The sequence below is a fragment of the Neovison vison genome, chromosome 7, assembly GCF_020171115.1.
Source record: "Neovison vison isolate M4711 chromosome 7, ASM_NN_V1, whole genome shotgun sequence".
NCBI classification, from domain to species: Eukaryota; Metazoa; Chordata; class Mammalia; order Carnivora; family Mustelidae; genus Neogale; species Neogale vison.
This window is the reverse complement of record NC_058097.1, coordinates 59,851,588-59,878,464: the sequence shown is the minus strand read 5'-3', so window position 1 is coordinate 59,878,464 and position 26,877 is coordinate 59,851,588. Positions and strand designations below refer to the sequence as shown.

Below are 26,877 nucleotides of genomic sequence, written 5' to 3'. Positions count from 1 at the left end.
CCCCCATCTCCGGCTTCCCTGGGGTTCACCCAGTGCCCCCTCGGATGGGTTTGCATCCAGCCCCGCGAGGGCCAGCCGGGAGGGCTTCCTCAGTCCCCTTTCCCAATCCAGGAAGTCCTTCCTGGTGTCTAGCTGTAAGCCCTCTTGCTGCCGGTCAGGATCCATGGTCCACCCGCCCCACCCTGGTCTCACCGCGTCCCCTGGCTGCACAGAGGAGGCAGACGGTGGCGGCCTGTGCGTGCCTCTGCCGGGTCCCTTTCCCGGGGCCCGCCCTCCCCGCAGCATCTCTAAGCACAGCAGGGCTCTGGGCCTGGCGGCTCCAGCTCCCTGTGGGGGTTTGCAGCTGGACACCCTCCCTCCCCGCCGCCACCCCCTCCTCCTCAGGCCTCCGCTGCGGCCAGCCCCCTCCCTGCCCCCGCTCCTGTCCCCTGCTGCCTCCTCTCTTCCTTCTGGCAGAGCGTCCAGCCACTGCCTGCTCCTCCCCGGTCCAGGGCGCCTCTGGCAGGCGCTTCCCTCCCTCTCTCCCTCTCTCCCTCTCTCCTTTCCTCCCTCCGGTGGCCGCAGCCTCCTCCCCTCTCCTGCTGGAGTCCCCTTTCACCCCGTCCCTGCCCTGGAGTCTGCAAACATGAGGGTCTTGGCCTGCCTTATCGGTGAGTGACCCCTTCTCCATGGGGACTCAGGGACCTCTGACCCCTGAGCTCATACACTTAATCGACTCAGACTTCCGGGGCCCTGTCTCGAGTGCTTGGGATGAAGGACATCTGGTCGTCCTTGCCTGATCCCCCCAAGGGACCCAGCCTCTGCACACGCATCCCACCCTCTGAAGACCCCAGGGACTACTCCCCGCAGCAACTGGCCCTGACCTTGCGGGGGGGGGGGTCACTCCCATTTGACATTAACCAGGCCCCTGGGGGAGCACAAAGGGCCTGGCTCCTAGCCCTGACCCAAGGCATGTGGGGCCCCGCCCGTCTCAGGGACCTGAGTCTTGCCCAGCCCTCTGTCCAGAGTCCTGCCTCCCAGCAGGGGTTTCTGGTTCAGAGGAGTGCGGATTTTGTGTGTGTGTGTGTGTGTGTGTGTGTGTGTGCACACGCGCTGGGGTATTTAAGACCAGGAGAAAGCACCCCCATGGGGCCTGTCCTCACTCTACCCCACCCCTCCAACCTCCCTTCCAGCGGCTCTGATGGGGATCCAGGCTGTTGGTAAGTGGCCCTGAGCACCTCTGTCTGGCCTTGCCCAGCTCCAACCCACCCGGTCCAGTCTCCCCCTCCAGGGGAACCCCGGCAGCCCTGCGGGCAACTATGACCTTGGACATTGCTTCCTCCAGAACGGCTGGTGACCAACTCCCCATTTACCATGGGGGCCACCTCTCTCCTGAGAACCCAGGAGTTGGGACCCCCACCAGTGGCCAGGGTGGCTGGCCTCACCCACACCCTGCAGGCAAGCCCCTGGCCCTGCCATTCCCGGGGACTGGGCCTCCCAGGTGTCCCAGCCTTTCCTCTGTCCCCCCAGAGCGGCTGCGTCTGGCTGACGGCCCCCACGGGTGTGCGGGCCGCCTGGAGGTGTGGCATGGCGGCCGCTGGGGGACCGTGTGCGACGATGGATGGGACCTGCGGGACGCCGCCGTGGCCTGCCGGGAGCTGGGCTGCGGGGGTGCACTGGCCGCCCCTGGAGGTGCCTTTTTCGGGGAGGGCTCGGGGCCTGTGTGGCTGAGTGAGCTGGCCTGCCGGGGCAGCGAGGGACAGCTGGGGCTCTGTCCCCACCGAGGCTGGAAGGCCCACATTTGCTCCCATGAGGAGGACGCGGGCGTTGTCTGTGCAGGTGAGAGGTCTTGGAGCCTCCGTGGGGGGGCACTCCTACAGACATGACCCCAGGGACTCAGAGGGTCTGGACTTCCAGGCATCCCCACCCCTCCGAAAACTGGGTGTCTCCCTGCGGGACTCCCAGCTGACCATTGCCTGAGGTGTCCCCATGCCTGCCTTGGTCAGGGCCGCCCAGCCAAGCTCCTGTGCTCTCCCTCCCGCAGGTCAGCGCGTGGCCAACTCCAGGGACGGGGAGGATCCGCCTTCCATCCTGGAGGGGGACCTCTGGCCAGGGCTGTCTGGGGAGCTGAGCCCTGGCTCTCAGGAGCCTCCCGTGACCCATGGTGAGCCCACTCTGGCCGCGCATCCAGCTGGGAGGGAGAGGGAGGGGCCTTCCGCACTGATATGTCCTGGGGACAGACGACGCAGGGGCTTCACCCCCTCAAGGGGCCCCCTGCCGCACCCTCAGGGACTCCCAGGCAGCACGGTGTGGCCTGGCAGGAGGATCCGCAGTGACCAACCACCATCTCTCGCAGCCACCCGCCCAGCTGGGAGTCCACAGAACAACTCCAGGAAGAAGAGCCTGAGGCCAGTCAAGCAGCCCAAATCCACCAAGGCCCCCATGCTGACGGCTGGAGCCCCCCGACAGGGTATGTTCTGTTCTCTGCATACCTCCCTGTCACAGTTCTTGCCTGGCCTGGACTGACCTGGGGACCCCTGGGTGGCCTCCTCCTAGCCGGTACCTGGGAGGGCTCCAGCATGCACCATATCCCTCGGGGACTCAGTCGGGCCAGGCTCCCATGCCCCGCCCCCCTCCGGTCAGGACCCCAGGCAGCTCCTGCCCCAGACACCTTGCTCCTTCTGGGACCCCAACACTCTTACAGGCCCAGCCGGCAGGTGGATCTCGGACCACTGCTCCCTCTGGGGCTCAGTTTTCCCAGTTGGAAAATGAAGGGTGTTTGAATCTGCTTTTCCCAAACTGCCTGGCATGAGACTCACCACCCCCTCCCTCCCTGCCCATCCCCCCACAGAGCGGCTGCGCCTTGTCTCAGGCCCCCACGGGTGCTCCGGGCGCCTGGAGGTGTGGCACGGCGGCCGCTGGGGGACCGTGTGCGACGACGGATGGGACCTGCGGGACGCTGCTGTCGCCTGTCGGGAGCTGGGCTGCGGGAGCGCACTGGCCGCCCCCGGAGGCGCCAGATTTGGCCCAGGCTCCGGGCCTGTGTGGATGGATGACGTGGGGTGTGGAGGCGGGGAGCAGGCTCTGCGGGACTGTCCCCGGAGTCCCTGGGGTCGGAGCAACTGTGACCACAGCGAGGACGCAGGGCTGGTCTGCACTGGTATGCCCCCACCCGCACCACCCACCCCCTGCACCCCATCTGCTGCACTTGCTCTCTCTAGGGCTCTCCTCTGTCCTCCCTCTATCCTCATTCTCCCTCTTCTCTCCCTCCCATCCTCCCCCCATTCCTTTCCTCCCTTCCTCATCCCTCCCTCCTCAGTTCTCCCCCCTTCCTTCCCTTCCTTCCTCCTCCCTCCCTCCTTCCTTTCCTTCCTCCTCTTTCCCCCCAGCCTCTCCCATCCCTCCCTCCTACCTCTATACTTCCCTCTCTCCCACTCTCCCTTCTTCTTCAGTTCTCCCCCTTCTCCATTCCCTCCCTCCTGCTTTCCTCCTCTCCTCCCCCTCTCCCTTTCCTCTCTCCTCCCAGTTCTCCCCCCTCTTCTTCCTTCTCTCCTTCCCCCCTCTCTCCCCCTCCCCCAATACCATTTGAACCCTATCCACTCCAGGCAGGGACAGCTTGAGACCCAGTCCTCACTCTCATGGACTCGCAGTGGGTCTGCTGCAGGACCCAGCAGGCACAGGGTGACGGCTGCCCAGAGTGGTGGGGTGGGAAAGCACAGGGGCTGCAGGTGGACAGTGGGTGCCAACCAGAGCAGGGGGGCAGGGGGTGGGCAGTGCTTCCGTGGGCTGATGTGAACGGGAAGAGGAAGAGGACATTCTCCTGAGTCCTGCTCTGTGCCAGGCAGTGTGCTGGGTACCTCCCGGCTGTGTCTGAGCCTCACCACCACGTGGACACCCTCTGGGGTGGGTGCTCTCATCCCTGTCTTCCCAGATGTGGAAATGAGGTTTGGAGAAGGAACCCAAATGACCCAGGTTATGGACTCAGCCCCAGACTCAGAACTTGACCAGCCAGGTCTATCCCACTGCAGACAGAGCTGCTGTGCGGGCGGGCATCTGAAGCCTGGAGTGGTGGGGACGGAGGCCACCCATGGGGGTTGGGGCCCTGAGCAGTGGGCTGGGACTGTGCTGTGCGGGATGGACAGCCCGGAGAGGCAGAAGCAGGTTCTCCAGAGCCCAGATTGGGAGGTAAGTGGAGGCCCCAGGGAAGGCTAAGTGGCTGGGGAAAAGAAGTGAAGGCTACTGAGGTGTCTGGGGAAGCTTGGAGCCTTACTGACACCTTAATCCCCAGAGCAGTCCTGTAAGGCAGCTCTTCATGTCTGACCCCTCCCTGGTCAGTTCTTTTCTCCAGAGCACTGATGGGGGCAGGGGTGATGTACCCCCCAAACTAGGGGGTAGAAAGATAGACTCTGTGCTCCCCAGTGGTGACCCCAGTCTTACCCAGAGAGACCCAACAGAAATGTACCCTAAAGCCAGCAAGAGGTTAGTCCGCAGACTAGGGGTTCTTTGCAGAGGGTGGGGTGTGATCTCCCCCCACCCCCAACTCCTCCCAGGGGACACTGGGCAAAGTCAGTCACACTGTGGATGTCCCTCACATGTGGGGATGGAGCCCAGGGACACTGCGGACATCCTACAGTCACAGCTTGGCTCCACACAATCCCCCGATGTTGGTGATGCTGAGGTTGAGAAGCCTGCCGTACAGGACTGGGGTAGGCAGCCGGCACGTGGGGTGAGGGCCAGTGTCCCCAGGGCTTGCTTCTGCACAAACGGAGCACTGGGAGGTGGACAGACAATTGCTGGACTCCTGGTGAGTGACTTCCCATCCTGGAGCCTTTTCCCCATCGGCAAACAGAAGGTGGGGCGTCTCCTGTCCCCCTGAGCACTGTGGCATGGGCAGGAAGCCCAGCCCTGGAAAGCTCAGCATCTGCGCACACACGTGGCTGCCTGCCCTCCGAGCTCACACCACTCACCCACTGCAGTGTCCCGTCTGTCTATTCCCCTCCCTTTCCCCACATCCAGGCCCAGCTCCCCGGCTGCGTCTAGCTGATGGACCCCACGGGTGTGCGGGCCGCCTGGAGGTGTGGCACAGCGGCCGCTGGGGGACGGTGTGCGATGACGCCTGGGACTTGCGGGACGCCACTGTGGCCTGCCGGGAGCTGGGCTGCGGGGGCGCGCTGGCCGCCCCTGGGGGTGCCTTCTTCGGGGAAGGGGCTGGACCCATCCTCCTGGATGACCTTCGGTGCCGGGGTAACGAGACAGCCCTGCGATTCTGCCCCACACGGCCCTGGGGCCAGCATGACTGTCACCACCGGGAGGACGCCGGGGCCGTGTGTGATGGTGAGGAGGACACAGGGAGAGGCTGGGGGTGTGGGAGCCTCAAGTGGAGGCACAGGAAGTGGGGGGCTCGTGGGGCATTGGCCCGCTCACCTGACGCACCCCTCTCTCCTGTTCTGATGCATGGACCCTCACTCTGAATCTGTGGTCCTGGGATCACCCATGGTGGTGATTGGCTCTTCCCTGCCCCAGGTATGCCTCTGGGGTATGTCCCCCCCACAGCCCCACCAGCAGACAGCAACCGCTCTTCGTCCCAGGAGGCAGTGTCCAGGCCCCCGGCCCCCACAGGGAGCCGGTCCTTAGGCACAGCAGACATCCCACCTCCTCCTGCCTCCCCCACTGTCCCTCGGGAGACTGGACCGGAAGCTGGTGAGTCCGTTCTGCTCCCTGAGAAAACAGGGTCTTACTGACTGCTTCCTCCCCCAGAGTCAGTGCTCCGCCCCCAACCCCTGCCCTTTCTCCCTGCTCTTAAGTTCTCATGGGGGGAAAGACAAGGATGGTGAATGGAACAGAGCCCTGTGCCCTCAAGGGTCTGTGCTTGGTTGAATGCCCTGCCGTGTTACTCAGGTGTGGTGAAGCCAGCAGATCAGGACGGGACTGCCCTTGGAAAGATACTGGGTTTCTAGAAACAGGGGCCAGGCAGGGAAGGAGCAGCATGGGCCAGGAGGCAGGGGCAGTGAGGGGAACACATAGCTAGAGCCTTGACCGTGGCTGCCGCTGCTTCTTCTTCTTCTTCTTCTTCTTCTTCTTTTTGAAAATATTTGACAGAGAGAGGGTGCACAACCAGGGGGAGTGGGACAGGGAGAAGCAGGCTCCCTATTGAGCAGAGAGCCTGATGTGGGGTTTGATCCCAGGACCCTGGGATCATGACCTAAGCCAAAGGCAGATGCTTAACCAACTGAGCCACCCAGGCGCCCCTTGACCATGGCTTCTGTGGGAAGGAGCGGGCAAGGCCGAGTAAGCAAGCTCAGGGTCAGTTTGCTTGGATGGTTTCCAAGAGCTGTGGGGCACCAGGGCTGCCCCTGGTTGTGGGGCACCAGGCCACGTGGACAGTGGCCCAGAGTGTGAGAGCCCCCTGCCCCAGAGCAGGTGGGGGTGGTGGGCTCTGGATTGGCTGGTATGCAGACAGGAGACCGCTCTGCTGGCTTCCTGTCTCTCGATTTAGGTAGCCCTCCAGGGGTGGTCCCTCCAGGGTCAGCAAGGCCCTGAGAGGCCAAAGCGTCAGAACAGACTGTAGGGCACCCGGGTGGCTTAGTTGGTTGGGTGACTGCCTTCGGCTTGGGTTGTGATCCTGAAGTCCCAGAATTGAGTCCTGCATCAGGCTCCCTGCTCAATGGGGGGTCTGCTTCTCCCTCTGACCCTCTCCCTTTCATGCTCCCCCCACCATAAATAAATCAAATGAAAGAAAGAGAGAGAGAGAGAGAGAGAAAGAAAGACAGACAGACACACAGACAATAAAAAGGCCTGGTTAGCACAACTGACTCCTCCAGGATGGGAAACGCATTCTTGCTGGAGGCCACTTTCCCCCTTTTCCTGAGTCACTCAGCGCTCACGGGCTTGTGTGTGACCAGCGCTGTTGCAGGCATGCTCCTTGTCTCCATCAGGGGACACTCCTGGCCACGGGGCCCTGGGTGCTACATGCTGTCCGTGTTACAGAGGAGGCCACATGGCTAAGACATGGGTGAAGGCCGAGCATCCCACAGCCCACGTCCTCTGTTTGGTTCGTTGTGGTCAACTATACGCAATGTAACATTGACCGCTTCGTCTGTTTTTAAGCATGAGTTCAGTGGCATAAACCCATTCATGAGGTCGGGCAGCCACCACCATCCAGCTGTGGGACTTTGTCACCATCCCAGACACCCCAGACGGATTATATGTGGGCTCCCCATCCCCCCGGCCCAGCCCAGGCGCCCACCCTTCTACTGTCTCTATAAACTGGACTCCTCCAGGGGCCTGGTGCAGATGGGAACCTGCAGTACTTGTGCTGATGTCCTCTGGCTTCACCCACAGGGCAGGTCACGGAATTCCCTCCCTAAGAAAGGCTGAATCCTATTCCATTTCGTGTGCAGGCCTCACTCCGCTATCCCTCCATGCAGGGATGCACAGTCAGGCTGTGTCCATCCTTGGACTTCTGTGAACAGCGCCAGGACCCTGTGCGCAAGCACGTGTCTGAGTAGCCATCCTCCGTTTACCGGCGGTAAAGCCCAAGCAGTGGGATTTCTGGATCATATAGGGATTCCGTGTCCCGTTTTTCGAGGAACCCAGACCATGCCAGACTCTATCCCTGTGCCTGCCACCAGGATGGACGGATGTGGGGAAGCCCAGATGAACAGAAGGTTGGATGAATGCAAGGCAGGCAGAGGGACAGACAGCTGGACAATTTCCTGTCTAAGTCTTTGGGTCTCTTCTACCCTAGGGTCCCCCCAGCTGCGCCTGGTGGCAGGACCCAGCAGGTGTTCGGGCCGGCTGGAGGTGTGGCACAATGGACTCTGGGGGACGGTGTGTGATGACAGCTGGGACCTGCGGGACTCAGCCGTGGTCTGCCGGGAGCTGGGCTGCGGCAGAGCTCGGCAGCAGGACCCTGCGGCTGGCCGCTTTGGCTGGGGGGCTGGCCCCATCTGGCTGGATGACGTGGGGTGCTTGGGGACCGAGGCCTCACTCTCAGAATGCCCCGCTTCACCCTGGGGGAAGCACAACTGTGCTCACAATGAAGATGTTGGAATCTCCTGCACTGGTAAGGAGGTCCTGACCACCTGCTGGCTCCTGGAGGGCTTCCTGGAAGAAGGAATGGGAACTAACATCTGCACTAACATTTTCTGAGTGCATGTCTTCCTAAGCCCCCTGCCCAGGCTGGGTGTTCCCACACATGTGACCGCACTCACGCCTCACAATAAGTACAAGCTGGTGGGTGTTATGCTCATTTTACTGAGGAAGCTGAGGCACAGAGAGCTTCAGTAACTTGTCCAAGGTCACACAGCAACTAAGTGGCACAGTTGGGATTCTTTCTCCTCCTCCTGTTTATGCTCCCCAAGATAAAGGAAGTGAGGACAGGGATGTCGGGAGCTGGAGAGAGGCCAAGGTGAGGGCCAGCTGCAGTATACACAAGCCTTGTTGTGTCTGTTGTTTGCTAACGTTTACGAGTGCCAGACACTGAGCTGGGTGCTGGGGTGTCAAATAGAAGGAGCCCAGTCCTGGCCTTTGGGATGCTCACAGCTCACTGACACAAAGGTGCACCCACACATCTCTGCAAACCTGTGCGACACGGTATCATTCAGAAGGCCCCAAGACAACCCTCAGGTTCTATAATCTTCTAGAAGGACTCCCAAAAAATCAGAAAAGCTGTCATAAAAACCAGTTGAGGGCAGAGGCACAAGGGCTGATGCAGGAGAGGTCTGCCAGGGAGCCCCCAGCCTTCCTCCCTGGGGAGCCATGCAGAGAGCACTTAGCTCTCCCAGCAGGGGCAAGTGACCACACATGTGCAGTACTGCCCAGCAGAGACGTCCCCCCAGCCTCGGGTGCAGAGTTTTTACAGGAGCTCGGCTATGACCTCTGGCTGCCTGCCCACTGGCTGCCCGTGAGTCACAGTATTGGTACTGACTCTCTGGGTAGCCCCATGAGCCAGGGGCCAGACATTTCCTTGGGCACAGGTGGCACTTTACTGCACACACGTGCTAATCTAATCAGAGAAATGTGACGAGGGCTGTGGCCCACACACTGGCGTCACAGAAGCTAAGGCCCTTTCCCTCTCCTCCCGAGGTCACAAGAGCCACAGAAGGGTTTTCAGCTGGGGAATGACCCGCCAGACCTGGTACCACTCTGGTAACTGGTGAGAGCTGGACAGGGAGAAAGGGAGACTGTCAGAAGTTATGGGAAGTGACACCGTGGGTGGCCAGTGGACAGGTTTGATGTGGGAAGGGCAGAGAGGGTCAGGCATGTCCCAACTGGAAAAGCCAGGGAGCAGGGGATGGTGTGTCTGGCCAGCAGGTTTGTATCCCCAGAGTCTGGCACAGTGCCTGGGTGATAGAATATGCTGGATAAATGTTGGAGACATGCAGGAGTGAATGAATAAAGAACAAAGAGATGAGGGAGGAGGGGGGATCCAAAAGACTACCTTGTCATTATGGTGTCTGCCACCTTCCATGTCCTCTCTTCCCAACTTCCAGACACTCCTGGCCTGGACTCCATCTCAGACCCCTTCAGCTGGAGCTGGATCCCTGGCCTGGGTAGAGATCCAGATGCCTGGCTCCCTGGGGAGCTGACCACCAAGCCCCCCGCAAAGCTGACCCCCAGTGTTCCCGAGAAAACCACCACCAAAACCCCAGGGAAAAACCCCAAGGGTACTAAGAAGTGGGTGACCAAAAATGCAAGGAGACTGACCACTCAGCCCCCCGTGATTCCAACCACTAAACACTCCAGGGTCCTGGGTACCCAGAGGCCCCCTGAACTGACCTCACGGACCACCACGACCCTGACCACTGAGGCCTCCCGAAGAACAGTTTCTGAGTCTACCACCAGGTTGGGCACTGAAGCCCCCCACAGGATGACCTCACATCCTACTGCAACACGGACTCCCCGGGCCCCCCAAGAACAGACTGCCAAGACCATGGCAACACCGACCACTCAAAGCCCCCGAGAAATGACCTCTGAGGCCACAGTGGAGCAAATCCCTCTGGCCTCCACGGAGCCATCCGCTGAGACCCCAACACAAGGTTCTCCAGACTCTTCCAAAGACCCAGCCCCCTCCCCCACTGGGAGCACCGCTGGGGGATCAGGTGAGTGGGGGGAACATGAAGAGGTGAGGCTGACCCCTGTTGACCCCTCCTGACTTGGGGTCTTCTACCAGCAGGCCCGTTCCGGGTGCGTCTGGCCGATGGGCCCAACCGGTGTGCTGGCCGGCTGGAAGTGTGGCATGCTGGGCGCTGGGGGACAGTGTGCGATGACAGCTGGGACCTGCGGGACAGTACCGTGGCCTGCTGGGAGCTGGGCTGTGGAAGGGTCCGGTCCCGAGTGGGCAAAACCCACTACGGCCCCGGGACCGGTCCCATCTGGCTGGATGACGTGGGCTGCAAGGGAATCGAGGCCTCCCTGAGTGACTGCCCTGCTGGGGCGTGGGGCCAGCACAACTGTGACCACGAGGAAGACGTGGGGCTCACCTGCACTGGTACTGGAAATGGGGTGGGGCACCCAGAGTCACTCCAGGATGTTCTGGAAGGGTATCTGGAGTAGCAGCAAGGACCTGAGGCAGGGAGGGACTCAACCCATGTCCCACTTTCTCCCAAGGCCACGCCGATGAGGATGATTATCCCCCCTGGACGTGGGATCCCACCTCTGGAGAGGACCTGGCCAAGCTGACCACCACCGCGGGAGTACCTGGACACACGCTCTCCTGGGGCACCACCAAGAGCCCAGGCGCCCCCTCTCCGGCGACAAGGCGTCTTCCGGACACAGGTGAGGTGCATGGCCAGGGTGCAGATGGGGCCACATCTACCTGTGTGCTCCTCCTGGCAGGGCTTCCGAAGACCCTGGAGCTGGCCTGGGTGTCGGAGATCGCGTACAGGTTCTCCGCAGCTCCAGAGGCCCAAAACGTTCCTTCCCTGGGCTCCTCTCGAGAGCCTTGAAGAGGAGACCCCCGTGTGTCTCTGAGAATCAGACCAGGCTCAGCACGGCCCGAGCCCACGGTCCTCCAGCAAACCAGTCACGACACCTGAGGCTGGGCCCCTCCGTCCAGAGCCCAGAGACCTCCCAGAGGGCCGAAGTCACCGCGTCATCCCCCAGCCCCCTAGAGCTTGGTCCGTGCGGCCCGAGTGGCCTTCCACCCCTGTGACCACACCGGGAGCCTGTGTGCCCCAGCCCCCGTGTTTTCCCAGCGCATGCTGCTCAGGTGGTTTCCGCGCAGCATCTCCCAGGCCCCGTGGCCCTGCGCATGCGCATTGCTTCCCCGGGGGGTCCCCGTGTCCACGCACGTGCGCAGTGTCCTTCCAGGCTTCCCTGTGGTGTCTGTCTAGCCCCGCATCCCTGCGCGTGAGCGCGTGCTCTACGGGCTTCGCAGGCTCTACTGGCCTTGCGTCCCTGCGCATGTGCGTGTGCATTTGTGCACACGTCCGCGGCCCTCGGTCCTCTCCCGCCCAGCCCGCTGGCTCTCTTCCACTGGCCCGCTCCTCGTCTCTGTCGCACTGCTCTGTCGCACTGCTGTTCTCGTGGTCCACTTGTCTGTCACTGTCGCTCTCATGTGCTCGCATCCAGTGCACACGTTCCTGTTCTCCTCCTGCCGACGCCTCTACCCTCCGTGCTCTTGCTCTCTCTGCCACCGACCGTCCGCCGCGTGCCCTGCTGCTGTCTGCCTGCCCGCCGCCCGGCCACTCGCGCCCCCGGCCGCCCCTCTGTGCCCGCGCGCGGACTCCACCTTCTGCTCACCAATGGCTCCTCCTGCCCCGGCCCTGCCTGTTTCACTCCACCCAGCCTTGTGCCCCCGCTTCACCCTCCCGCTGTCCTCTCCCTTCTCCGGGTGATCTCCCACCCTCCGAAGGTCCCCCTTCTGCCTGTCGCCTCACGTCCCTCTGCTAGTCTTTCTCTGAGGGACTCGTCGCCTCAGGAACGGGGCGCCCCGCCCCGCGGGCATTTTCCCGCCTTTTTCTGGCGCTCCGCACCCTTGCGCGGCCCTCGGGGAATGGGCCCAATCCGCCTCACGGCTTGTGACGTCACATGTGCGCTGCGCCTCCTGATTGGCCGGTTGACCCACGCCCGCGGCAATAAAAGCAGGGGGTGGGTCAGGAGGCGCTTACTGCGCTTTCAGAGCGGTGACTTGTGTGCGAGGTTGGGGTGGTTGTGAGGGGGAAACGGAGGGGAAGGGCGGGCCGAGGGGCAGCAGCGCGTTAGGGCGGGGGATCGGAGTTGTGAGGTCGGGCTTGTCCTGCCCGGCGGTCCGAGGTGCTGCTCCTGGGTGCCGGGCGGCCGGGGTCCTAGAGCCTTTGTTCTAGAACTGCAGCGGGGCGCAGACCCCTGGCTATCCTCTAGCGCCCCCTCGTGGCAGAGACGGTCAGACGCGGGGCCCGGAGGTCCTACTGGGGTGCGGGGCGAGGGGGGTAGGCGGTGACGTGAGCTCGGAGCGGTGTAGCGAGCCGCGCCTGGGAAAAGTCGGGGTAGTCCCAGGTCCAGTGATAAGGAGGCCAGATGGCGAGTGGGAGGAAGGACAGAAGCGCCTTCCTCCCCCCTCACTGCGAGGTGACCCTGGGAAAGAGGGACCGCGCCTCTCTGAGCCTGCTTCTTTCTGTGGGAAACAGCCCCGCACAGCTCCCTCGGTGCGGGGTACGCGCGATTCCGGCGCCCGGGAGACCTGGGCCCTGCGGCGAACGCCCGGGCTGCGGCGGGGGCAAATCTGCCTCAGCGGAAACTCAAAAGCCGCTGCTAAGGCCCGTCTTCGTGATTCCACACACATTTCGCTCTTCAGACTGGGAGAGATGACGGAGTTACTGAGCTAACGATCAGCGACTTGCTTAGTCCAGTTCTCGGGGCTGTTCTGGGGTTAGAACTAGCGGGCGACCTCGGGTCCCGATCCCAAGAACAAAATGTGTGTGAAACCGTTTAAAACCTCGGAACGCTGGTGGCGAGGCTGGTTTAGCGTGAATGTGGCCGCTGCAGGATCCCAGGGAAGCCATTGTTTCTTGTAGGGCGATGCCGAAGGGCCTCGACGAGGACATGGTATTACCCAACAGAAGACACCAGGAGGAAGGGAGTTCTCCGGGGGGCAGAGGCCGGGGTTAAAGGGCATTGCCCGCCGGACACTGCCCTCTCCCTGGACCCTTGGCTCCATCCCGCCTTTACCGTGACATAACCGCCCGGTACTGCCTTGCAGCAGCGCAGGCTCACTTTGCAGTCCCGTGGGTCAGAAGTCCAGCAGGGATGTGTTCCTTCCCAAGGCTCTAGAACAAAATCTGTTCTCTACTTTTTCCGGCTTCTCGAGGCCCCCACATTCCTGGCTCGTGGCCCCTTCCTCCCTGTTCAGAGCCAGCAATGCTGCACCTCTCTGACCTTCCTTCGGTCTTCAAGTCTTCCTCTGTCCTAATTTTAAGGATTTGTGTGATTGGATTGGGCCTACTTGGATTGACGCAGGATAATCTCTTCCTCTCAAGGTCTGCACCTTTAATCACAACTGCAATATCCCTTTGCCACATAAGGTAACCTATTCAGAGGTCCTCGGGACTAGGGTACAGGCGTCTTTGGGGGAGCATGGTTCCCCCACTGGTCTACCACCGAATTGTGCTGTAGAGACTCTGTGGAGACTTACACGTTTGTTGAATGAATGTAACAGCTGAAGCTAGAAGCTTAAAAGGTTGAATTTCACTTTCTAGTTCATTGAAGCAGTATTTCTCGAGGCTTCTCGGAATTTGGAGACACAGACATTTACATGCCTGTCGCCTGTTGTGCGACAGGCCTGAATACTAACCCCTGAGAACACAGCGGTGAGCAAGGGAAAGGGAGGCTGAGATTTGCAATTTAGAATAGGATGGCCAAGAGATGCCTTACGGAGAAAGTGCCCTTTAAGTGATGACCTTTAGGAGGAGAGGGAGAAAGCCATGCAGGTATCTGGTTGGAGAATGTTTTATACAGAGGGAACAGTACATGCAAGGGCTTTGAGGTAGAATCGTGCTTAGCTGGTTGAAGAAACGGCCTAAAGGTCAGTGGGGCTGAAATGGAGTGGTCGATGGGAATGATGGCAGGAGATGAGATCTGCAATGGGGACCCCGGAGGGAGCTAAGGGTGCATTCCAGACGGAGGGAGCAGAGCATGCAAAGGCCCTCTGGTGAGACCTTGAGAGAATGGCAAGGATGCTAGCATGACCGAAACACAGTAAGCCAGGTAGTGTGAGAGTGATAGGAGAGGGCTAGACTCTGAGTTTTATTCTCTATGCAGTGAGAAGCCCTTGGTGGGGCATTTTGAGCTAGGAAGGACACGGTCTTGAGTGCATTTTCAAAGGAGTCACTCAGGATGCCGCATGGGAAATGGATGGAGGAGTCAGAGTGCATACAGGGAAATCGAGAGGTCTCTGGAAAGGTGACAGTGGTCTCTGCCAGGGTAGCAGTGGAGACTAAGAAGTGGATTGTGCAAGCTATATTCTGGGAGTCGAGCTGATGGATTCGAGTGAGAGGTTGGGTGGGGTGTGAGAAGAGGGAAGTGGGAGATGGGGACCCACCTTTTACTGGATCAGGGAACACTGCAGCTGGATCCACAGGATCCACAGTGGGAATATTAGATCTATTGGTGATGTGTTTGACACACCCAGGTGCAGACATTAGATATACCATCCTGGAGCTCTGCGGAGTGCCTGGGCTGAAGATATACATTGACAGAATGGAATGTGAGGCTGTGGGAATGGATGAGGCTGTGCAGACAGCTAGCCATGTCTCATGGGCCTCCCATACCCAGCTTGGAAGGTGGGATGACTCATGGATTTGGGCTGTTGCTGTATGTTACGGCTGCATGAGGTCATGCAGAGGGGAAGAGGATCCAAGAGTAAATGCAAGATTAAATTCAGAGGTTGGGTGATAATATTAATAATCATAGCTAGTTTTCACTGAATGTGCCCCATGTGTCAGGAGCCATCTACCAGCATCACATGGCTTAACTCACTTCCTCCCCCAAGGAACCTTATGAGATCAGTACAACACCTAACACTGTCCTACAGATAAGGAAACAGGTACAAAGAGGGCTAGTACAGCAAACAGCAGAGCTTGGATTCTAACTCCAGGATTTACACTCTTAACTACGCTAGTCATGGACACAAGGAAGGAGTATATGACAGAATTAGCTCTGAAGAAGCCAGGAAGCATTATGCAGGCATGACTTTATTGAGGGGGGAAGGGGCGTGGCCTTTGAATAAAATCTTAAAGGACCAATAAAAGCTCACCAGGGGAGGAGTAGGATAAAACTCCGTAGATTTGCACCTCGAGGGAAAGAGGTCTCCATTAAGGACCAGGTAGACCTGTGTGGGTCTGAAGCCTAACACTGCTCTTTGGCTGTGTGACTTTGGGAAAGTTCCTTGCCTTCTCTGGGCTTTAGTTCGGTCATCTGTAGCAAAACAGCAGCTTCCCCAGCCACCCTCTCCCCATGAGATTGCCAAAAATTAAAATGTCTGACAGCACAAAGGTTGTAGGGTAAAGGTGGGCATGCGAATCTGCGCCTCATTGGGAGGGCAGTTTAACAATGTCTAGGGAGACGCCTTTGCCTTCCACACCGCAGTTATACAATTAGGTGTTAAGGAGTTCTCACTCCTGAGCCCAAGGTCACAGATCTAAGGAGTTCACTGCAGCTGTATTTGTAACAGCAAAACATTGGCCACAGCCACAGCCTACCTGCCTGTCAATAGGGCATGGATGAATGTTGGTACAACAGAATATTAAATGAAGGTTAAAAAGAAGGAGCTAGAGAGAGAGGAATTGAATTCAAAGAATAAGCTTATCACATGCCAGGCTTTGCGACCCCATGGAGTAGATCATCATGGTACCCATTTTACAGGTGAGGAAACTGAGTCATGGAGCAGTTCAGTGACTTGCTCACCCAGCTAGGAAGGGCCACGCCCACATCCAAGCTATAAAACTATGCAGTGTTATGTAGATGGGCAAGTCTTCAACTTAGGAAGCTAAAACATGGAGAAACAATTTAGCATCAGAGAGTCCTTTGGGGGAAGGGAGGTGATTGGGCCTCACAAGGGCTGTAACTCTGCAATGCTGCTGCTTAAATTTAAAATGCAGATTTTAAGGAAAAAAATCAGATTGACCCCACACTAATGGACGGGTGGCCATATATATATATATATATATATATATATATATATATATTTTTTTTTTTAAGATTTATTTAAGATTTATTTATTTTTATTTATTTATTTATTTATTTATTTTTATTTATTTTATTTATTTATTTTATTTATTTTTTAAGATTTATTTATTTGACATGGAGATCACAAGTAAGCAGAGAGGGATGTGGAGAGAGAGGGGGAAGCAGGCTCCCCACCAAGCAGAGAGTCTGATGTGGGGCTGGATCCCAGAACCCTGAGATCATGACCTGAGCCGAAGGCAGAGGCTTAACCCACTGAGCCACCCAGGTGCCCCACAGGTGGCCATATCTTAGAGCACAGTTCAAGAACACAGAGACCCAAGGAGTATGCCTGCAGTTGGTGGACTGACATTGTAACGGGGTTCAATTTGTGTTCTCAGTGGAGTTCTCCTAAAATCCAGCATCTTGAAAAGACATCTTCCCCACTAATGGGTTTTTTTTTCCCTAAGCTTGTTTCCATTTTTGATTTTTTAACAATAAGGCTAATGGTCCTTAAAATTCCTAATGCGTATGACCATCAGGTAGGATTTCATAGTTTCCCTCTTAAGGTACTTGACAGGCATGGGGAAGGTATTTAGTTAAGAACGGTTAATAATAGGGAGATGGGACTGAGGTATGGGCAATGCCAGGCATCAAGGTGAAAATTGACCCGTGTAATATATTAGCAGGTGACAGAGCCAGGGATTTCTGCAACTGGGACACCTAGCCGCAGAGCTCAAAGTGACCAGGACAAACGTGCCTAGTGTGTCAGACACCATCCTTCTGCTGGTTTCATGTGCAGAGTGGGAAAATGTCTATGGTGGAGAAGGGAATTCCACGTGGGGGCAATAGCACGGGCAAAAGCTCAGAGGTGCACCGAGGCTAGATGGGAACACCTCAAGGTTTGGGGTCCAGTGTGAGCAGCAAGCCTGTGGGGAAGGCGACACGGTGAGGGGGTGTCAGAGAGGTGGGCAAGGGGCAGTGAGTGAAGGGAGGGGAGGAACATGGAGTTTCTGGTTGCCAAACATTGTGAATACACTCAAACCTACCAAACTGTACACATTAAGGCATGGGAATTATATCTCAACAAAGCTATTGTGTTTTTTTTAATGATTTATTTACTTACCTGAGAGAGAGAGGAAGCATGCACATTTGCATGCAAGTGCAGGGGAGGGGCAGAGGGGGAAGAGGAGAACCTCTAGCAGACTCACTGGGCACGGAGCACCATGTGGGACTGGCTCATCCAACCCTGAGATCGCAACGTGAGTTGAAATGAAGATTCAGACACTTAACCGACCGAGCCACCCAGGCGCCCGAAAAAGCTATTGTTAAAATAAGTTTTTTGATCCACCAAGCTAAAAAACTGAATTCAATCTTTCAATTCTCTCTATGTAAAATGGTGTATTTTATGTTATATTTTACATTATACTTATAAAATGGTTAATTTTTATATTACACAGCTGACCATTGAATAACACGGGGGTTAGGGGCACTGACCCCCATGCAGTCAAAAATCTACATATAGATGAGAGAGTTTGACTCCCTCAGAACTTTACTAATAGCCTACTGTTGACAGGAAACCTTACTGATAACATAAACAATTAATACATATTTTGTATGTTATATATATTATACAGTGTATTTTTTATTTCTTTATTTGACAAATACAGATCACAAGTAGGCAGAGAGGCAGACAGAGAGAGAGAGAGAGGAGGAAGCAGACTTCTTGTTGAGAAGAGAGCCTGATGCGGGGCTCCATCCCAGGACCCTGGGATCATGACCTGAGCCGAAGGCAGAGGCTTAACCCACTAGGTCACCCAGGCGCCCCAATATACACTGTATTTTATAATAAAGTAAGCTAGAGAAAAAAGGTTACTAAAATTTTAAGTACAGTATAGTATTGTACTGTATTTGTGGGAAAAATCCACATACAGGTGGTTCTGCATAATCTGTAGAGTTCGAGGGTCACTGGATATTATACATTTATATGTTACATAAAATTGTCATGTAGAGATTATCCAAGTGTATTCATCCAAAATACATAGTGAAAATGCTACAGAAATGTTCCTGGTTGTTCATTAATAAAGATATTATAGGTGTCCCCCTCCCCCCGAGGGAAAAATAAAGAATGAGTAGGGGCAGGGACATCAGGACATTGAAATAAGAACTGTTCTTATTTTATAAGCTGGTTTAGTCCCAGTTTCTGCTCTTAATAGTTCAGAGCATCTTGGCTGAGTCACGAGAGTGGCTGTGAGGTCAGGAAGGAGATTGGAGTGCAGGTGAGACAGGATAAGACCTGAGTTGGAGTCCAGGAGGAGCAGAGGGTCACAATAAAGGGAAACAAGATTCAGTTCTCCCTATATCTCTCAAGGTGATGAGGATAGTTACGAGCCTTCCTGGACGTGGGATACACCTTCCGGAGGGGCTCCGCCCGAGGGGACACCCACCACAGGCAGACCTGGATCCACTCTTACCACTGCTACCACCCAGAGTCCAGGCCGTCCCTCTCCAGCTCCAAGGATCCGTGGAGACACAGGTGAGGCATGTAGCTGTGGCAACCGGGTTGTTTGTGTTGTGGGTAGAGAGATGGACTCCGAATTCCCCAGTGCTGACCCCACTCTCACCCCAGAGATCCAGCAGAAATATATCCTGGTACAAGGGGTTATTATCTACGTCTGTGGCCCTCAACTGGGAGTAACTAGCAATATTTGAAGATGTTTGGGGTTGTCATGACTAAGAGTGGGGAGGTTACTAGAACCTAATGGGTCAAGGCCACGGGTGTTGTTACATATCCTACTCTGTACAGAGCAGTCTCCCACAACAAAGAATCATCCAGCTCCAAATATCAACAATGCCCAGGTAGGGGAACTATAACCTATACTATGCAATTCACTCTGACAAATCAATGAAGAAATGACAGGAAGCCCTACAAGAGAATGGGTAACAGTTATGACCAGGCAATTCACAGAAAGGAAAGCCCAAATGGCCAACAAGTATATGTAGAAACATTCACACTCATAAAGAATTAGGGAAACTAAAGTTAAAGTGATGACAAGCATGGAGAAAATTTGGAAGATAGGTAATATCAAGTGTGGGTGAGGATGTGGGAAAACAGACATCCCCACTGGATACAGGTATCTGATAAAGACAGTGAAATTAGGTATGATTGTACATTGTGACCCAGCAATCCTCTTCCTGTGTTCCAGAAAAATTCTTTTTTTTTTAAAGACTTTATTTATTTATTTGAGAGAGAGAGAGAGAGCATGAGAGAGGTCAGCTGGAGAAGCAGACTCCATGCCGAGCAGAGAGCCCAATATGGGACTCGATCTGGGACTCCAGGATCATGACCTGAGCTGAAGGCAGTCGCTTAACCAACTAACTGAGCCACCCAGGTGCCCCATGTATTCCAGAGAAATTCTTGAATAGGCTTCTATGGTCAAGCTGTATGAGGGTTTTCTTTGGAACACTGTGATATCAAGGAGTTGGAGGCAGGTTATGTGTCCAGCAGTGGGTAACGAGAAATGCAGTGGGTGCGTGTGGTGAAATCCCATAGGGAGCTAAAGCGAGTCAAGCTGCACACACCGGAGCACGGGGCAGTGTGAGCAACTAAAGATGGAGAAAGAGCAGAGTGAGATTTCCAGCGATTTGCAAAAGCTAAAAAGCACAAACACAAAAATACATGTATGCTTAATACATTAACATATATACATATATGCCTTTTCTATTTTATAAGGTATTGTGTAAGGACCTATCTTTAAGGACATGTGTCAAATACACTAATGGAGGTAGCTGTGGGGGAAAGTGAGAGGGATGGAGAGCGGGGAAGAAAAAGGAGAAAAAAGTAGAGACATTGCCGGGCTGTTGATGACATTGTACAGAAGAGTATTATTAGTTTGGCTTTCTGAACCTTGGGTCCGAAAAATTAAAAATACCACTCTAGACATCTGAACCCCTACAATATTTAAGCAAGCTGTGATTCTTGAAATAATAACTAAATCAGTTAATAGTTACTGAACAGTACACCCAGGTGTTGGGGACTGTTCTAAGAACTTTTATATATTACCCCTTTAGCTCTCAGGCATCTGTAGGAGCTCTATGATGTAGGTGCTATCATTACGCCCATTTCATAGATGTGAGAAACTGAGGTATGGACATCAATGAGTGTGACAGTATTAGTCACAAAGGTGCCTGTTACATGCGAGGCGCTGTCCTAAGTCTCTGCACACACAGGAGCTCCCTGCACCAGCACAGTTCTACAAGGGAGGTCCGTTGATCATCCACAAACTGAGGTTCAAGGCAGTTAAATAACTTGTCCATGGTCACCCAGTTAGGAAGCGACAGATCTGGGGTTTAAGCTACAGGCAGCATGGCTGGAGGCCAACCCCCTTACTGAGCCACTTCTCTGACGCTGCAAACCAGTGGCAACAACAGGAGGCATGTCCAAAATCCTGCAGGAAACCTGGAATTCTCTAGAGCTGTATTGTTCAATATGCTAGCTATCAACACTGGTGGCTTTTTACTTTAAATGAATTAAAAATGTGAAAAAGGAGGGCAGTCCCCTTGGGTCCCCTCCCTCCTTGGGAGCTTTGTGTATTCACTTCGCTATCATTCAATAAACCTTGCTTTGCTGCCCGCCAAAAATATTTTTTTAAAGATTTTAATTATTTATTTGACAGAGATCACAAGCAGTCAGAGAGGCAGGCAGAGAGAGAGAAGGGGAAAGCAGGCTCCCTGCTGAGCAGAGGGCTTGATCCCAGGACCCTCAGATCATAACCTGAGCTGAAGAATGAGGGTTTAACCCACTGAGCTACCCAGGTGCCCCCCAAAATAATTTTTTTTTGAAAAAAAAAAATTCCAACCCTTAGTTGGAATAGCCACACTTCAGATTAGGGTTGGCCACATGTTATCACACCCGTCACTGGGAAAGTGATATTTAACGACCCAGACTCTGAATGCAAAGGACTTTGCTTCAAATCTTGTCCCCACAATTTGCAAACTGTATCTGTGCGACCCATGGCAAGTTACCTACCCTCTTGGCCTGACTCCCCTCATCTGCAAAAAGGGATAAAATTCTCATTTACCGCGAAGCTGAGCCAAGAAAGGGATAAGGCTTCTCATTCTACTCAGGCCCTAAATGTAAGGTGCCGCCAAAACACGCAGTTACCAAAGTAAATATCTTTATAGTTTTAAAAACCGAAATTAATGTAAAACATTTGCAATGAACTGAACATCAAAAATTTAACGAAAGGCAGGATCCCATCTACCTCACTTGACTTTCCCTAATCCTGGCCCAGTCAGATCCTGCTGGGCTAAAATTTGGACTCTTTGGTTCATAGTGGATCTTTTGCAATAATTTTGTTTAAAATGTGACATAAAAATCTTGACCACTGAGATTACGCTCAGAAGCCTCTTGCATCCCCCCTCACGCTTCTGCACCTTCCGGCATCTCCCCCATTCCTTTCTATTTGCTCCCTCATCCCCCCGCCCTTCAGCCCCTCCCTCTTCCCCAGGTAAGCCGCCACAATCCCCACACTCCCGCGTTTTCCTTCCTGCTTCCCCAAGACCCTCCAGCCGCCCGCCCCACCACGTTTCCGCTCCCTCCCATCTTCCACGGTACCCCTCCCCTCCCTCGACCTCCCTCGCCCGCTTAGGAGGACGCCAGGTGGCGTCTGGAGACATCACAGGTGGCGGGGAGGTGGGGCGCTGGGGCGGGGCAAAGTCTGCTGGGGAACCGTGACGTTGCAAGGCTCCGAGCCCTCCCATTGGTCGGCTCCTCCCTGGAGGGGCGGGGCAGGCCAAGGGGGTGGGCGGGGCAAGCTGACCTCGACCATCTGTCTTTCCTCCTCCTCCAGGTTCCCTGAGGAAACTGTGGCCAGAGCGTCGGCTGCAGCGTCCTACAGCGGCCAGGACAGCGCCCCCTGCCGCTTCCCCAGCTCCGTCGGCTTCACCAGAGCCCCCTGGCCCACCGGTGACCCCTGACTCTGCACCTCGGCTCATTCCCGAGGCAGCTTCAAGGCGAGGGGTGACCTCTGACCCTCCAGACATTTCAACACCCAACCCAGACCTGGCCTCGCAGATGAACTCGGACCTCACTCTGACAACCCCTGGCCTCACTCTGTCCACCCCCGAGGGTGCTGTGACTTCAGCGCTTATACCTGATCTTTCACCCACCCCACCACCCACCTTGCCCAAAGAACTGACCTCTGACCCCTCTGCACTGTCTGTGGTGACCCACCTTTCTTCTACCTCAGAGTTGACTCCAGAATCTGACACAACCCCAAACTTGGGCTCAGCTCCATATGCCAACACATTTCCAGATCATTCCAAATCCCGACACTCCTCCATAAACCCCCACCCTACTGGCACCCCTCATTCCACCTTGATCTTTCAACCCATGACCACCCCTCATTCCGCCACAACCCCACCACTCACTAGGACCCCACAACCCACCACACCCCCTCAACCCACCATATCCCTTCAACCCACCACATCTATTCAACCCACCACAACCCCTCAACCCACCATATCCCTTCAACCCACCACATCTATTCAACCCACCACAACCCCTCATCCCACCATGACCCCTCAGTCCACTGTCTCTCCACCCACCACAACCCCTCACTCTATCACAAATCCTTACCCTGCCACAACCCCTCACCCCACCATGACCCTTCATTCTACCACCTCCACTCACCCCAGCATGACAGCTGACCTTACCTCAACCCCTATGATCACTACCAAGTCCATTCTAACTTCCTCGGGAACAGAACTGTTCTCTCCCACTCCAGCACCAACAGTCAAGTCTAGCCTACACCCCTGGTTGACTTCCACGGGGTCTTCTCATCTCTCTACATCCAATATGTCAAGCCTAGCACCTTTTCCAATCTCGGAGTCCAGCCACTCCAGGCCTTCTCCAGCTCCAAGCATGGACACTCTGTCCACTGATGACTTCGAACCACCAAGAAGCCAGAGCCCCAAACCAAGCCCACCACCCCCACAGACCCCACACTCAGCCTCTGACCCCACAGTGACCTCTGACCTCCACCTGTCTTCCATGGCCCACCCCTTGGGTCAACCTTTCCCTGACCATCTCACCCCAAGGCCAACCCCTGGTCAGAGCCCAGACCCCCTTGGCCCATGTGTGGCTCCAACACCACCTGTAAGGGTCATGGCTTGTGAGCCGCCTGCCCTGGTAGAGCTGGTGGCTGCTGTGAGGGAGGTGGGTGGCCAGCTGCAGAGGCTGACCCATGTCCTGGAGCAGGAGCAGCAGCAGCGCCAAGCCCTGGGACTGGGGCTGATCCAGCTGGTGGAGGCCACCCGGAACCTAGGGCAACTGGGTGAGGTTGTAAAAAGACTGGCTGAGGGGGCCTGGCCCCCTAGTACCTCTGCACCATCCACCACCACCCCAGAGGAGGAAGAAAGGCCTCTGAGGGGAGATGTGTGACCCCTATATGGGATTTGAGGGGGTAAGACACACCCAACCAAAAAATGAAAATCATAGTATCTAATTAAAAACAAGATATCAGTGACATTTGTGGGGATCTAGGGGAACTCCAGAGAGAGGGAATCCCAAGATTGGTCTTGAATTGTGGATCCCATAGGCACCTTGCAAGGCAATGATGTTTATGGTGATGGTGTTAATGATAATGGGTGATGACCATGGTGGTCATGGTGATTACGGTAGTGAGAAGGAGGACGGTGAGCCTAATTGGCCGTGGTGACCATGGTGACGATGGTGATGGAAGTGATGTTGGCCATGACCACGGTGGTGGTGATGATGAAGGTGATCATGGGCGTGATTGCGATGATCGTAGTGATGACGATGGTGCCACCATTGGTACTGGCGAAGCCCCATGATGACAGAGATCTTTGTCTTATTCACAGATGTATGCCTAGCTCTTAGAACAGAGCCTGACGTAGAGTGCACACGCCTTAAAAATCTTGAATGCATGAGTACATGATAATAATAATAATGACTAATATTTGTTGAGTGCCTCTTCTGGATCAGGCTCTGCTTTGAGGGCTTTCTGTGCATAATGTCACTTTATCTTCACGAACACCTGCTGAGGAGGGTACTGTAACCACAGCTCAGCAGAGAAGGGGTGGGCTTTGGAGCCCGAAGGCCTGAGTTTGCCTGTGGGCATGAACCTGAGTCAGTTACCTAAATTTTTGGTCTGAGTTCTTTCAACCACTTAAGTGGGGTAGTAAGTGCACCTCATGGATGGTTGTGCTAATTATCCAAGTCAATGCGTGTGTTAGAGCACTTAGAATGGGGGCCGGCTCTGAATAAGCACTCGTGCTGTGCCAGCTGTTGTCTTTGTCCCCTTTTTACAGATCAGGGCACTGAGGTCCCAGGTCTCTTAGGGAAGATGTGGTGGAGCCGTGATTAGTAGCCAGGCCTGTGGACCAGGCCCTTGCTCCTAAGTCAGACTAACCTGGACTTGAAACCACGTCCAGGCAGTGGGACTCTGGGAGCTTGTTTCCTTTCTCTGAACCTCAGTCTCATCAGTGGTACATGGGGATAGTAACAGCACCTGCCTCTGGGGAGGTGGTGGTGAGGAGGATTAGACGAGGTAGCCAAGGCAAGGACGGAGCTCGGCGTGTCATGTGCTCAGTTAACAAGAATGATCTTGTCCCTTCCTGACTGCACTTCTCTGCATCTGACCCAGTGTGGCCTCTTAACACACTACATCCCATCCTCACCCCAGCCCTTTGAGGGAGGACCTTAATCCCCATTTCAGAAAGGACACCGAAGCTCAGAGAGGGCAAGTGTCTTGCCTAAGGCCACACAGCAGAGTGGGAACTCAAACTCAGAAAAATGCGATGCAAATTCCCCTGGTTTGACCTTGGCCTGGGGTTCCAGGTTAGGACTCCTATGATGGCCCCTCTTTGAGTGACCTTGGGTGGGCTCCTTCCCCTCTCTGGCTCTTCACTTTTAAACTGGGGGCCACATTGAAACACTGAAGGAAGCTCGAATTCTGGTTTCTGTAGCCTCGGACAGGAGAGACCGTTCCCTCCTCCTCCTCTCCCCAATCTGGAGCCTGGCTCAGAGGTCCTGGAAGGTCATGGAGCTGGCGCCCCCGCAGTCCAGCAAAGGCCAGCAGGGTCCAGTTACGTGTTGGGGGCAGGGAGGGATAATGTCTGGGGGTCCTGATAGATGGACTGTCTGCCCCCGCCAACAAGCAAAGAAGCACGCAGAGAATTCTGTTCCCCGGGTCTCATTAAGCCCCAGACTTAAATAACTGCTGACTAGTAAACAGGGAGGGCTGAGGGGGCCCCTGCCTGCCTGCCCCTTGCCCTCCTGGGCAGTCAGGGGCTCAGAGGACAGCACACCGACCTGGGGGCAAAGGGTCTGCTTCCCTATTTGAAGTTGGGAGCAGGCACACCCCAACTCTGGGTCCCCCCTGAGGGCCCCACTAGGAGTTTAGGCTCCAGGCCCCCATCTGTGAGCTGGATTTGGGGGGGGGTAGGGTGGCTGTTGGGCACTCTGGCCCCAGGTCCCTCCACCCTCTACAACCTTCTGCCAGCCCCGAAGAAGCGGGTGCTTAATTATCCGGTCACTCTATCCCTGCTTGGCCAGGCAGCTAAGCCCAAACATCTGGCCCTAAGGCCCAGGACCAGAGTGGGTGACCAGCCCCCACCTACTGCTGGCCCTGACTTGGACACCTCCCATGGGACAGCTGAGCCCTATCCTGTGCCTGCCAGCTTGCAACAAGCCCAGAACAGTAGCTGCAGAAGCCTAGCGAGCTTGACCTTTGCAGAAAACCACATTTGACAAAATTCAACAGCCATTCATGGTGAACACACAGACACACACGCACACACACACTCTTAGCAGAATAGGAGCAGAGGGGGCTACCTTAATCCCAGGAAGCGTGAAGACATAGATCTGTCCTTTCCCGTGGGCAATCTGACTGTCCATGTAGAAAACCCCGGAGCATCCAGCGCACAAATGGTTAGTGTTAATAAGAGATCAGTGAGGACGCAAGATCAGTATTCTAACGTTGTGTCCCTTGCACCAGCAAGTGTGGCCCATGCCCTGGGAACATGGGCCTCACCAGCACCACCTCAGACTCTCCGGATCAGATCGGATCAGATCGGAATCCGAGGTTTAGCAAGCCAGCAGGTCATTGTGGCTGTCGGCTGGAGGTCTGAGAAGCGCTGCTCAAGCTATTTGCATTATCTGTGCCCCAGCACCCACCTGCAGGGACTCTGCCCCAAAGCTTGTTCACAGAGGTTTGCCGGGTTGGTCTCTTCTGGCCCCGGGGTTGGTCCCTTCCCCGCTGCAAGCAGCTTGCAGGTGGGGTGCCAGTGGGTTGGTTTAACACTCTGCTGATGATCTTCATGATTTTTGATCCTGAGTTTTCTAAGTGAAGTTGATGGGGAAGGAGCGTGGGCTCATGCAAAGACACTTCCCTGATGGGTTCTGGTCACAGGACACCATCCCCAGCGAGTAGCTCCATGCCCCAGGCCCAGGGGAGGGCATGGCATCACTAGCAAATGGCAGAGAGGGAGAAGGGAAGGAAAAACTTTTTTTTGAACCAAGAAGGCCCACGTTTTCACTTTACACTGGACATCTACATGGTCCTGCTTGCAAGCTTGAGGTCCCAGCTTGGGGGGCGGGGCAGAGTGTCCTTGGCAACCACCAGTTGGGTGCACTTTAGAGGTGTTGGGCTGGGGTGAAGAGCTGGGTTTGAATTCAGGCTCTTCCATCTTTAGACTTGCTGGTCATTGGAAAGTAGGTTTCTCCCCATT

General features: G+C 55.6%; 1 protein-coding gene across 3 annotated transcripts; it reads left to right on the top strand.

The window, feature by feature from the left end:
• The first annotated feature begins 549 nt into the window (after positions 1-549).
• Positions 550-23,640, top strand: SSC5D (scavenger receptor cysteine rich family member with 5 domains). 3 transcript variants are annotated; one of them, XM_044257597.1, is made up of 14 exons: positions 550-650; positions 1,173-1,199; positions 1,510-1,818; positions 2,024-2,143; positions 2,336-2,449; positions 2,831-3,139; positions 4,996-5,313; positions 5,503-5,679; positions 7,727-8,044; positions 9,474-10,082; positions 10,157-10,471; positions 10,591-10,758; positions 18,494-18,658; positions 21,975-23,640. In XM_044257597.1, the coding sequence occupies exons 1-14, from the start codon at positions 626-628 to the stop codon at positions 23,564-23,566; spliced, it is 4,566 nt and encodes a 1,521-aa protein (XP_044113532.1). In that variant the 5' UTR covers positions 550-625; the 3' UTR covers positions 23,567-23,640. The 3 variants fall into 3 exon arrangements, with proteins under 3 accessions (XP_044113532.1, XP_044113531.1, XP_044113533.1); XM_044257596.1 differs by having other exon boundaries at positions 10,154-10,471; XM_044257598.1 differs by lacking the exons at positions 1,173-1,199; positions 1,510-1,818 and having other exon boundaries at positions 551-650; positions 10,154-10,471.
• The last annotated feature ends 3,237 nt before the right edge of the window (positions 23,641-26,877 follow it).

Excerpts from the sequence above, each read along its gene's own strand:
- SSC5D (XM_044257596.1), top strand. The coding sequence starts at position 626 with ATGAGGGTCTTGGCCTGCCTTATCG. Across the intron at positions 2,144-2,335 it reads GGAGCCTCCCGTGACCCATG|CCACCCGCCCAGCTGGGAGT; the intron begins GTGAGCCCACTC and ends CATCTCTCGCAG. Across the intron at positions 10,759-18,493 it reads AAGGCGTCTTCCGGACACAG|GTGATGAGGATAGTTACGAG; the intron begins GTGAGGTGCATG and ends ATATCTCTCAAG.